This window comes from Alosa sapidissima, chromosome 15 (genome assembly GCF_018492685.1).
Source record: "Alosa sapidissima isolate fAloSap1 chromosome 15, fAloSap1.pri, whole genome shotgun sequence".
NCBI lineage: Eukaryota > Metazoa > Chordata > Actinopteri > Clupeiformes > Clupeidae > Alosa > Alosa sapidissima.
Genome location: NC_055971.1, coordinates 26341440 through 26353939, shown reverse-complemented (window position 1 = coordinate 26353939; position 12500 = coordinate 26341440). Strand labels below are relative to the sequence as shown.

At 49.9% G+C, this 12500-nt stretch overlaps 1 protein-coding gene across 2 annotated transcripts in view; it reads right to left on the bottom strand.

Annotated features, from left to right (window-relative positions):
* The window catches only part of arhgap35a (Rho GTPase activating protein 35a), a 73081-nt gene that overhangs the window by 24579 nt on the left and 36002 nt on the right, over positions 1–12500 (bottom strand). For both annotated transcript variants that reach the window (XM_042063142.1, XM_042063141.1), the window contains exon 3: positions 1541–5697. In XM_042063142.1, coding sequence (XP_041919076.1) covers positions 1541–5248 — 3708 coding nt within the window. In that variant the 5' untranslated portion in view covers positions 5249–5697. The remainder of the gene's footprint in view (positions 1–1540; positions 5698–12500) is intronic.

The window sequence follows — 12500 nt, the reverse complement described above, 5'->3', positions numbered from 1 at the left end:
TGGTGTTTTTCCGTGCCCTCTCAGGCTGCTCTTGTTTGGGTAGATGATGCGCCCAGCAGGAAGGTAAGCAATATAAAATAAATAACGGGGAATAAAACTAAAACCCTGTTTGAAATGTGCGATTACTGCATGCTGCAAAGCTCCGCATTAATCCTGGATAAAGCGGCTCGGACGTCAAACAGGGTGAGAGAGGAGCGAATGAATGAAAGAAATTTCTGGAGACAAACCTGCCATATATCACTTTATCTAACCTATCTATTTTATCTTAGCTCATCTGAGCTTATCATTTTGGTTCCCAGGTTAGCAGGTTAGAAGGGCAACACTGCATGCATGAGACCTGCACCTCAGTTTCAGCGTAGAGCCTATTTCTCATGCATGATGCATGAGGTGCATGTTTCAGACAGTTCAAATATCTGTTGATAATCATATTGATATCACATTGATATCAGCAACAATACATAACTGTCACATTTCCCTGTAGTTTCAATGCCAGGCTGCATCTGGATATGTCATAGACAAGGACAAACATAGCCCCAGCAGCAATATCATCAGCGTGAACACAGAGTTCAGCGAGGTAGTAGCTGCGCACAAATGAGGTAAGCAGCATGGTCCTAAGGCTAACACTATAGACTCACTAAGAGCTACATCGTCACTGAACTGTAACATTTTCATCTATTAATATCTAATAGCAAGTGATGAGTTTAGGCATGCATCTGGCAGGGCACAGCAAAGTCCGTCAGGGACATGGAGGGGGATCGAGGGAATGTCTGGCCTCCCTCCACTGGTTTGGGAGTGTGTATGTGTTAGTCCCAGTCAGCCAGCCAGCCAGCTGGTGTGTGTGTGTGTGTGTGTGTGTGTGTGTGTGTGTGTGTGCGAAAGAGAGAGAGAGAATATGTATGTGTGTGTGTGTGTGTGTGTGTGTGAGAATCTGCAGGTGGCCGCGCTGCAGTCGCTCGGAGCGGAGCGGAAGAGGATTTGCGATTAGGCGGAGTTGAGAAAGCTCCCTCTGCTCTGGGCAAGCGCAGGGGGAGATTTCCACCGAAACCGCTTAAGATGCTCAAAGTGTTACGCAATATCAAAGGGGGGAGGAATTCACAGCCACGTTGCCCAAATACCTGGCATTGTGAGATCAAGATTGGGATCGCTCCTTTCTGAGAAGCCTGTTTTTTCCCCCCACAATTCACAGCCTTCTGAAGACTGTGTGTATTGTTTTGTATGCATGTTACTCACGTGACGCACAAGCACATACACTCATACACGGAAGTACAAAACACATATAAAGCAACATACATATACACACACAGACACACACACACACACGCATCACACACACACACTAAACATGTATGCACATACACACTAAAATTGTCCACAGGGAATACGCACTTCAACATGCATGCAGGAGTATTAAGCTTTATCATATAAACACATACGCAATTTGCCTCCAGACACTTAGCATTTATGAAGATACACATTCAAATTTTCCAGAGGGAATGCAGACTTCGATAACCATGCAGGAATATTTTAAGTGCTGTCCTACCTTGGTAGTTCTACGCAGGCTCTTCAGGATGTTCCTTTTCTTCGGGTCCTCTCCTTCCTCGTTCAGTGAGTTGTCTCCTTTGTGCGGCCCCACCTCATCCTCCTTGATCTTGGGGGGTCCGCCCATCTCGTCGTCGCTGCCTATAGAGAAGCTGGTGCGGAAAGTGCTAAACTTGCCCAGCCGTTTGGAGCGGTCGCGGTACAGCCGCGGCTTCACGCCAACCGCCGACAGCTTGCGCCGGCGCTCCAGCGAGCTGCTGTCGGCCTCGCTGTCGGAGCCGTTCCCGCCGCCGTTGGAGTGGCTCTTGTTGGCGTTGCGGATGGTGATGATTTTGCCCTGTGTACTGTCGTGCGGGACAGAGTAGATGTTCTCCTCCTCTGTAGGGCGAGGCTTCGCCACCGCGTCCATGGGCTCAGCGTAGTCAGAGGGGTCGTAGCCAGTGTCACCGCCCGGCGCCCACGTTACGGCAGGCATAGAGCGCCGGTTCCCCGTGCGGATATCGAATGTGACCATGGGCTTGGGCCTCACTTGCGGAGGCACCTTGTTGTTGATCTTGCTTTCGAACATCTCCGAGATAACCGAGAAGGTGTCACTGACCTCCAGGTCGGGAGGCTTGTAGCCACCCATGTGAGAGGTCAGTGTGCCATCGGGATACGGTGGCGAAGGGTCCACATCATCCTCCGAGTCCAGCAGAGTGGTGATGGGGCTTGGCGAGCCGCAGCGAGGCGAATGGACGCTCTCGTTGGTGCTGCAAGCTTCCGCCACATTGTCGTACATGTGTGTGGCCTCCACAATAGTCTTCTTCTCGACCACTTCCTTCAGGAACGGCTGGAAGAGGTCTATTCGGTGCAGGCCGCCGACTACCCCACCGGGACCACAAACCACTGTACTAAAGCGGGCCTCGAGCTCGTGAGCCAGCTCTTCACCTTGTGATACCTGCTCCCGGGCCATGTCGAAGTCCGCTAGCTCCACCTGGCTCTCCCCGACGGCAATCAGCTGCACAGGAATGATGTCCTGCACTTCGCAAAGGAACGCACACAGGGTCTCCATGGACGCCTTCCTCTTGGCCGAGTACACGGCGATGTAGCCGTGAACTAGCCGGCTCTTCCGCAGGGAGAAGGAAGAGTGGTATGAGAGCAGGGAGAGGTCTATGCTCTGCTTTTGGCTACCGACTGGAAGCTCCAGCAGTACAGAGGTGCCGCTGCTCAGGCTGGACGACGGCCTGCAATGCTGGGGCAGCAGGAAGGGGGAGAGGAGCTGGTCCACGTCGTAGGAGTCGCCACACATCAGGCACATGATGATGCGCAGGTCCGCATCTGAGCCCGAGCTCTGTGGGGCATGCTGGTCCCTGAAGGCGGGCACAGGAGGGGGTGAGCTACTGCCCAAACTGCTAGGGGTCTTGCGGGACTCCATGAGGTCCCTCAGGAACAGGTTGATCTGTTTCTCGTTGACGTTGCGCCCGTAGCCGGCGCCGGGGGAGGCTGGCTCCAGGTAGCTGCACTGCAGCCTGCCAGCGACCTGCTGCCCCTGGACGATCAAGCTGTGGGCCGTCTCACCTCCGATGTCCCCCACCGAGCCCACGCCTCGCTTGGTCACCAGGAGAAGGGATAGGGGGAGCAGAGCCAAGCTGTTCTCCCGTCGGCTTATTGTGGACTCCCGCAGCTTTTCAATACTCTCCATCACATACGATAAGGACTCCTTGGAGTTGTAGAGGCAGAGGCATCCGTGTGGTGTGAAAGTGGGCGTGTGGAAGGAATTAACAGGCAGACGCACGTTGCCCTCGATAGGCCGTAATGACAGCTCGTACATCCTCCCGTCCAGCACGTACCGGTCGTCGTTGGTGCATAGTGCCCTGATCTCGTTGGCCATTTCCCTGGCCAGACCATCTTTGCCTAGGATTACCAAGTTGATCCTTTCTACTTTGCCTTCGCCATACTGAGACTTCTGCCCGTCGGAAAAGGAGTAGCGGGTGGGGAATCGAGAGGCCAGGACTTGTTCTATCTTCCCATCAACACAGTTGGGACTATTAGGACAAGTATCTTTTGTGGGGTGGTAGACGAAGTGGATATGCTTCAGCACAAGGGCATCTCTCTCAGCCTGCAGCTTCTGCAGTGCCTTGAACCTTGGTTCTTCTCCAAGGACCTCCTGGATTGTACCCATTTTTTCCTTGCTGGGCTTGGCGTCCAACTCGAGCTCATAGAAAAGCTCCGAGTACTCCAGCAGAAGCTCCTGGAAGTCTTCTTTGGCACGGTCGATTATCTCCTTCTGGTGCTTGTTGTAGATGTCAAGGTACTCGGTCTCCTCGAGCCACTGGTAGAATTCCTCATTCATGATGAAGCTTCTAGCCTCTTCCCACGGCTTCCCGGGAGTTACAAAAGGGGAAATGCTCAGCTTCTCCTTGAACTCCCATCTCATCTCGGCCCGTTTCCGATCATCTCGTAGTTGTCCCAAGTGATTCTCATAGACCCCTTCAGCTGCGGGAGTCTCCAGTAGATCTTGAGGGATACGCTCATCCTCCATGTTGTCTATGTGCGGCGTGGTTTCCCAAGGCGTGTCATCGAGCACCACAAACCACGTGGAGAACTCCCTCTTGGTCTCTAAAACCTTCTGGACTCCTGACCAGCTGAGGTGGTCAATCTCATCTAGGTCTGCCACCAGGGTTCTCAAAGCCTGCGGCAGAGTGTTAAGGTAGATTCTGCGGCGCTTCTCAATGTGTTCCTGTTTCAGTCTGTGCACATGTTGCTGGAAGAGCTTCTTGGCTTTGGACGTGCCTTCCAGGAAGACATATTCTTTGTACTCACTGAACGTCTGCATTCGTCGGTTGATATTAGGCCATGTCTCATTGTGATTCTTCACAATGCGACTGACCAGCCACTCATAGCGGTCCTTGGCCGAAGCTATTTGCTGGCTCTGTTGCTTCAGAGCCTCAAAGTAAGGGATGATCTTGGGCTTCCCGCGACTTTTATCAATCAGCTGCACAAGGGTTATGAAGGCAAGTTCCACATTGACATTGGAGCGGGCAGAAGTCTCAACGACTTGCAGGTTCTTCTTTGTCAAGGCGAAGGTGTGCGAGTCCTTGATGTAGCGCTCAACTCCCTCATCACATTTCGTCAGCACCAGCACTACTGGCTTCTTGGTTTTAGCCAGCTGGTTGTAGAGGTTGGTGATGAACTTCATCTGGTCGTCGAAGTTGCGGTTCATGCCCCGGCTCACGTCCACACACAACAGGAAGCCGTCCACAGTCAGCTTGCCCTCTGGCATCTGCTTCTGCTCAAAGTCCTGCTCCAAGCCTAACTGGTCCGTACAGAAGTACATCAGCTTCTCGGCCGACGCCAGCTTGGTGGAGGCGGCTCTCTTGATGTAGGGTTGCAGGGCTGTGCTGCGGTGGGGCTGGAACGTTTGGTCATCGATGAATTCCGTCTGCTCCACGACATGCATGCGGCACTCAAACCCGTCCTCCACTGTGCGCCCGGCCTCGCCCCAAAACAGGAAGTGGTCATTGTTCACCACGCGACCCCCGAAGTCGCTGGTACTGAGAACAGAGGTGTGGTCCAGGTAGAAGTCATCGGCACTGGGGCGGACAAAGCGATTGCACAGACATGACTTTCCGACTCCACACTGCCCTTTCTCCTTCTCGGTCCCGGACAAACCGACCACAACCAGATTGTGGGTGGGCGTCCGGGGATCTTGCTTTTTAGCCATCATCATCGTATAAGGGCCCTCATCCTGACATTCCCAGAAGCTCTAGTTTGCACACTGCAATGTTCCATACAAGTGCTTTCAGTCTTTGTCCCAAGAAAGGAAAAAAAAAAAAAAAAATCACAGAAAAACAAAACTATGAAAAATTGCAAAGTCTATGCTGATTTTTCCTTCTGTTTGGCCCAGGCTTTGCTTGCAATCTACAGGGCTGTAGCCTCAAAATCCAGTCCAAAATCCAGTTGAGGGAGGGGGGGCTGAAGGAAGGGGCTGAGGGCAAGGGGTGGGGGGGTGAGAGGGTGAGGAAGAGGGTATGGAGGGGGCAGGGTGGGGGAGGAAGGCAGTAGGAGGCGCTTAGGCGGAAGCGGACAATGTCGCTCTATTCTGACCCATCTCATCCACTGTAGGTCCAGGAAGTGTGGTGGAACGGGGTCTTAAGTTTATCCACTCCCGCTCTGACCCTACAGAGAAGACAGAGAGAAAACAGAGAGAAAACCATGGTCAACTTTGGCCTTTCGGTTAAATGCTGCACATGAACCATTAAGACAATATCTGCTGTATTAAATTCACAGCCAAACATTCAAAGACCAGAGATAAATGCACAGTCGTGACATTTCTGTCACAAGCGAAAGCTGGAAAAAATATGAATTAATTCAACAACTGTTCCCTGCAGCGAACAGCCCCCTTTTCCCTCTGAATTTTCTAAATCATTTTAATGCCTGCTTCCCCTTGAGGCTTACATAATCTTGTGAACGAAATTGCTTGGAATGGTGGAATAAAATTGATGGAGGAGCACAAGAGATTAGTCTGTGGCATCCCCCGTCCAACCATGGGAGAGCGTCAGCATTTCTTGGCAACTGGTGATGATGCAGTTATCCGCTTGCACGCACAACACAACACACAAATCAAGATGAGCGCTATGATAATCATTTTAGCCCTGGAATTGTTTATTAGGCAACCAGCCTGGAGAGTTTGCTCTTTCCCCCCCCAAGTTTATGCTGGCAGCATGCCAATATTTCATTCTTTTCAATGTTCCCCACTGAAACAAGCCTTGTCAACAAGGTGAACTACGTCAATATTAGACACTTGAGTCCTGAAAACATGCTTATTTTGAAGCTACATCACTAGAATTTGGCTGTTTATGCTCAAACAAAACATTTAAAGTCTTAAATAAGACATGACTTGGAGTACGTATATTTTATCAAAGCACTGTTGAGATTCGACAAATACTGTAGCTAGAGCCCAGACAAGAATATAACGAGCACCGTAGAGAGCAACATCATTTCAGAATATATTGATTGTCTGTTCATTTTGACCACAGTCTAGCAACCTATACTCCATACAGGATTGTCTGCAATTTGGTGGATGAATAACACAAAACTCTACTCTAGGCAAAAACAGAAATAAATTACTCTAAATGGCATGTATTTGGATCAGGTATAGTTACTGGGTTTCCTCACAGACAGATAAAGACAGCATTATGAAATAATATGAACTTAATTCAGTCATGGTTAGGATGACTGCATGCGTTGGATTTCCATCTAAAGTTCAGATTGCCTACGCTGGAAAGGTGCTAACCTGAGAAAACCCACGGCTGAAAGAGGGAGGAAGGTTTTACTTTGATTACTTTTACTTTGATGTGGATATCATATCAAAACTGAGCATTTTCAAAAGTTGAGGCAAAAGAAAAAAAACAAACAGACACAGAGGCTGGCATCAGTACCGAAAGCCTGGTTATTGCATCAGTACTCTGAGGCGTACGTGTCAATAGGAGGTGGCTGTTGATAAGAACTGAGGGGGAGTAGAGCCTTATTCATATCGACTGGCCATCCTGCTGATTCCCCTTCTCCCCAAGGCCTTCTGGCAGCCCTGCGATTAGCCGCTGATCAATACAGGCTGCTGATAGAACAAACAAGAGGCAGGATGGCCGCCTGAACTCGGAGGCCAGAGGTGGCATGGAGGGGGCGTGGGGGGGTTACGAGGGCATGAGCGAGTGCAAGAGTAACTTACACAGAGGCAGCAGCAGGGCATTTAGAAGCACGACTAAATAACACACGCATGCGCTGCACCCACACACACACAAATCAAAAATAATTTACACAATTTGTACTCGCTGGCTGTAGATACACGGAACGTGACTATGAGAACACGCACGCACTCATACAAATTCTCTACTTTGGCACTTGTACAAATGCTCTACTTTAGTTTCCAACACACATTAATGCACAACACACACAGAAGCTCGCGCGCACACGCGCACCACGCGCACCACACACACACACACACACACACACACACACACACACACACACACACACACACACACACACACACACACACACACACACACACACACACACAAACTGTATGAGCTGCCTTAACACAGGACATCATGAATGCAGTGTGTGGGAGGCAGTGATGACTCTCAACCTCAAAACTGGTCCACTCAGAGATTAAAGGCAAGAAACATTACCTCAGTCCTCACCCCAATCCGGCCCCACAGGTTAAACATCAATTAAATCCGCCCATCAACCCAGTCACCCTATCAGCCGCTGCCAATTCCCTTCTGTCCCATCCCCTCCCCCCACCCCCTGCCCTCCACTCAGCATCTAGTCATTCAGCCATCACAGGGCTGAATTAATGGGATGACCTGGTTAATATTCTGTGTCCATCTGATATGCTTTTCCTCCTCTGCTTTCACAGGCCGGGGAGGTTATTATCCTCAGTGATGAAAAGTCAGCGAGCGCATAGCGCCGGCGACGACGACACGGCAACGCAGCTCCATCAACCCGCAGCATCAGGACCGCAAGTGAACAGGTGGTACGAGCCGCCTCCAGAGCAGACAGGCTTTTCATTAATAAAAGACAGAGGCGCACATCACGAATTGAGAACGGGAGATGAAAGAAATTATTACTTTTGAGAGAGATGAGGGAGAGTGGTGGATGGGGGGGGGAGAGAGAGAGAGAGGGAGAGAGAGAGAGAGATAAAACTCATTTCAGCATGCAGGAATTCACTAGGAAAAAACACAAAGATAAAAAAAGAAAACATTAACAAATAACCACGACAGCTGCCTGACTAGAGATTAGTGTTGACCCATATACACAAAGGCAACACACACACACACCACACACACACAGGTGTAGGTACACAGAGTCCATGGACTACTCTATATGAGCAGGGTCAGCTCACCTCATGGCTGTCGCCTGCTGAATTCCAAACTCACTCAGAAAGTCACTCGTCTACTTTGGGAAAACAAGCTCTTCTCCTTTACTTTCCAACTTCCTGTTCACTCTTCCTTTACTTCCTCTTCTCCTGTGTCTCTACCCTCCACCCCATCATAACATTCTCCCTCCCTACATCACAGCCTCGGTCCCCTCTTCCTTCCTTTTCTTTCCGATCCCTCTTGATCACGGCCCAGCACAGTAAATCTCCAGATTCAAGCCTCTCGTCCGTGGTCCATCCCTGTGTCTTTCTCTCCCTGCCACCCTCTAAATGACATGGAAAGCGTGAGATCTCACCCTTTATCCCAGAGTCCATCAGCTCAGTAAGCCTCCAGACATCAGCCGCACTTCCTGTATCCATTCCCAGTGCTCATTCATTTCTCGCTTACTCAACCTCCATAGGTGGCGTTGTATGAAAGGAGATCTCACCACCATGCCAGAGAACAACCGCCAAAGGACTGGCGCCAGAGCCCTTCTAGAATCACTGACCACACACACAAGGGTGCCACTGAGACAGCGGCCATGGCAAGGTCCAGTGACTAACATATAGACAGCAACAAGCACTTACGCTCTGAAGAAATCAAGACTAAAATTGGTCGGTCAAATTGGTAAGTGTTTTTTGGAGCCTCACGCATCCACCAGAGACGCCTAAAATTGCCCTTTTTTATTAAATCAACAGCAAGTGTTTAGACCCTTCCAGTGGTTTCAGTTTTTAAACTGAGCGTACACTATCTGTTGTGTTTTACTGCCAAAGCCCAACACTGAGGCCACCCACTGCTAACACCTCCTCCTCCTCCTCCTTCTTCCTGCTGCTGCTTCGGAGACTCTCCCCATCTCACTCTCATCAGGACCAGCCGCGAGCACGCGCGCCCACCAAATGCCTCAGCATATGACTCTCCCCATCTCACTCTCATCAGGACCAGCCGCGAGCACACGCGCCCACCAAATGCCTCAGCATATGTCCCATCTCACTCTCATCAGGACCAGCCGCGAGCACACGCGCCCACCAAATGCCTCAGCATATGTCCCATCTCAGGCTTCTGCAGACCAACATTGTGGAAACTTCTCAAATCCTCGATGTCTGTGTAATCCTTTAGAGAGGGAATGAGGATTGGGGGGGGGGGGGGGGGGGGGGTGCATTAGGGATGGGTCTTAGGAGGATGTGGTGTGTGTGGGGGGCATTGGGGTTGGTTGGGTCTTAGGAGAGTGTACGTGGGGGGGTATGGGTATATGTGTGTGTGTGTGTGTGTGTGTTGGGGATGGCTGGGTCTTAGGAGGGACTTAAAGCACATTTAAAGCACATCATGCTATCGGTGCTGTTTCAAGTCCCAACGGATTAGATCAATCTGGGCAAATCAGCAAACGTGTCCCTAATAAGCCTCTATGCTGGCATACTATAGTGCAGCCTTATAGATGTGGTATGGCTGTGTGTGTGTGTGTGTGTGTGTGTGTGTGTGTGTGTATGTGTGTGTGTGTGTGTGTGTGTGTGTGTGTGTGTGTGTGTGTGGTGAATCTCCAGGAATTGTGTGCTTATCTTCGTCTTTTGTGCCTGGCCGTTCTCTGTGTGTTGTGTTAAGCAGCATTGTGTGCAGTGTAAGCTATAAGCTAAGCTATAATGGGCATAGTGAGCTTTTCCGTGTGTAGCATGTAATGAGATTAGACAGACATGGCATTTGTGCTGTGTGTGGCGTCTTCAGCTGTGTGCAGTGTGTGTGTGTGTGTGTCATGCTCTCTGTGATTTTGTGTGTTCTGCATTAAGCTACGCTGTATGTGATGTCGCTTTGCAATGCTGCGCTGTCATGTTTTGGAGAGTTCACACACTGGACTCTGCTCAGAGTGTTGACTTTAAACACTTTTGTGGCCTGTTTACACCATGCGCCACACTCTCTGCTCAGAGTGTTGATTTTAAACACCTTTGTGCCCTGTTTTCTGCTTTGAGAGAGTAGTGAGTAAGTGTGTGATTAAGCTGTTAAAACATTTGTGTGAAACTCACACACACCACCTCATGTGCATGTGAGAAAAGGAAGTCTCTAATGCCACAAGGAGACAGTAGAATCGGCGTAATACCGCACTCATAATTACCATTATTAGCACATTAAAGCCAGCAGTTGCTTATTTCAATGGGACATTCCGTCTTTTTACACCGTCTGTGAAAACCATTATTATGCTAATTGACCCGTAGTGGTTTCATCTCCTGTGCAAACATTACATCAACAACTACAGATACACAAACACATTTTCTATTTTCTCCTGTGCAAACATTACATCAACAACTATAGATACATAAACCCACATTATATTCTCTCACACTCTGTGATGGAGTGTGTGAACTGCATATCATTGGAATCTCTCTCAGTCCTTCTCTTCTCTTTTTTTTCAGCACATGGCTCATCGCCTCCACTGAAAATCCTGTAATGAACAATCCATACCTGTGGACATGGATGCCACCCTACTGTCAGCCAATCATAGACAAGAGGGAAGGGGCTGTCAGAACCCCCATTTACCAATGAGAGAGCAGAACAGGAGATAACCCACCCGTGACCTTGTTTTGCTGTCAGGGAAGGCACAGGCCAGGGGAGGACTGGTGTGTGTGTGTGTGTGTGTGTGTGTGTGTGTGTGTGTGTGTGTGTGTGTGTGTGTGTGTGTGTGTGTCTATATATATATATATATATATATGGCCCAGTGAGGGATGAGACAAACACCAGGCCAACTGCTGGCTTCAGGGCCCTGGCTGCTGCACGCGTCCAGCCAGAAACCCCCTCAGGCCAGGGACGGGTCTGGACTAGCGCTCCGCTCCCCTCCCCTCCCCCTCCTGCTCCTCCCCTCCTCTCTGGAGCCAGAGCAGCCCCGTCTGTCTCTGCCTGAGGAAGAGCAGGACAGCTTAGAAAGGCGGAGAGGTGGAGAAAGAGCGAGAGAGAGAGAGAGAGCGAGCGAGAGAGGTGGAAAGGTAGAGAGAGACAGAGATAGGTGGAGAGATGGATTGAGAGAGAGTGAATAAGGGAGTGAGAGAGAGAGGTGGAAAGATACAGTAGAAAGTGGGAGTGAGTGAAAGAGAGTGAGTGTGAATGAGTGAGGGAGAGAGCGAGAGGCTTTTACACTGTTGCTCCTTTATTAGTTTTACGGGGCTCTAGTTGTGTGTTTTATTCACTTTCTCCCATGATTACACCAATAAACCACACACACCCTTAGGGCAACAAGCAAGAAGGCTTACACCATCCCTTTACTTAACGCAGAGAGATGTGTAAACAAGGTGTTCGTGCTATAGAAAACGGTTCAGAGAGATGTGTAAACAAGGTGTTCATGCTATAGAAAACGGTTCAGAGAGATGTGTAAACAAGGTGTTCATGCTATAGAAAACGGTTCAGGGAGAGAGTGAGGGAGAGAGATGAAGAGAGACCCATGTAAAAACAAAGAAAAGCGAAGGGTCCAGACATTTGCACTCTCACATACAGCCCCCTCAGTCAATATCTGTCCAGCTACAGTACTTTGCATGTGTAAGCAGCTCCAGTGTAGTCAAACTGTAGTGTGCGAGTATGTGTGTGTGTGTGTTTGTGTCAGACAGCAAGAAAGTAGACTGATAATAGTAAACAGCGATCGAGTAGAATGGGTAGAGACATGTTCAGTGAGCAAGTGACTGAGCAAGCGAGTGAGCCAGCAACCAGAGAATGGGGGTGGGGGTGAGGAGGTCAAAGGTCATGGCCCTGAGGCCTCTGCCAATCTTCACTGGGAGACACCGCATCAGAGTGGTGCTGGGACTGATGAAGTGTGAGGATAATCACTCCAGCATGGCCAAAGTGTGTGGGAGTGGCCACAGTGAAACAACACACACACATTACACTACACTACACAGGAGCATCACTGGACTCACAGTCATGAACTACACAGACAAACACACATCAATCGACACACACACACACACACACACACACGCACGCACGCACACACACTCCTCATACACCTCATACACACATTTTGGTCCCTGAGCAGTCTGCACCAGACACACGTAATGTTCCCCATCAGCTTCTGGTTGTGCAGAAGGGCTT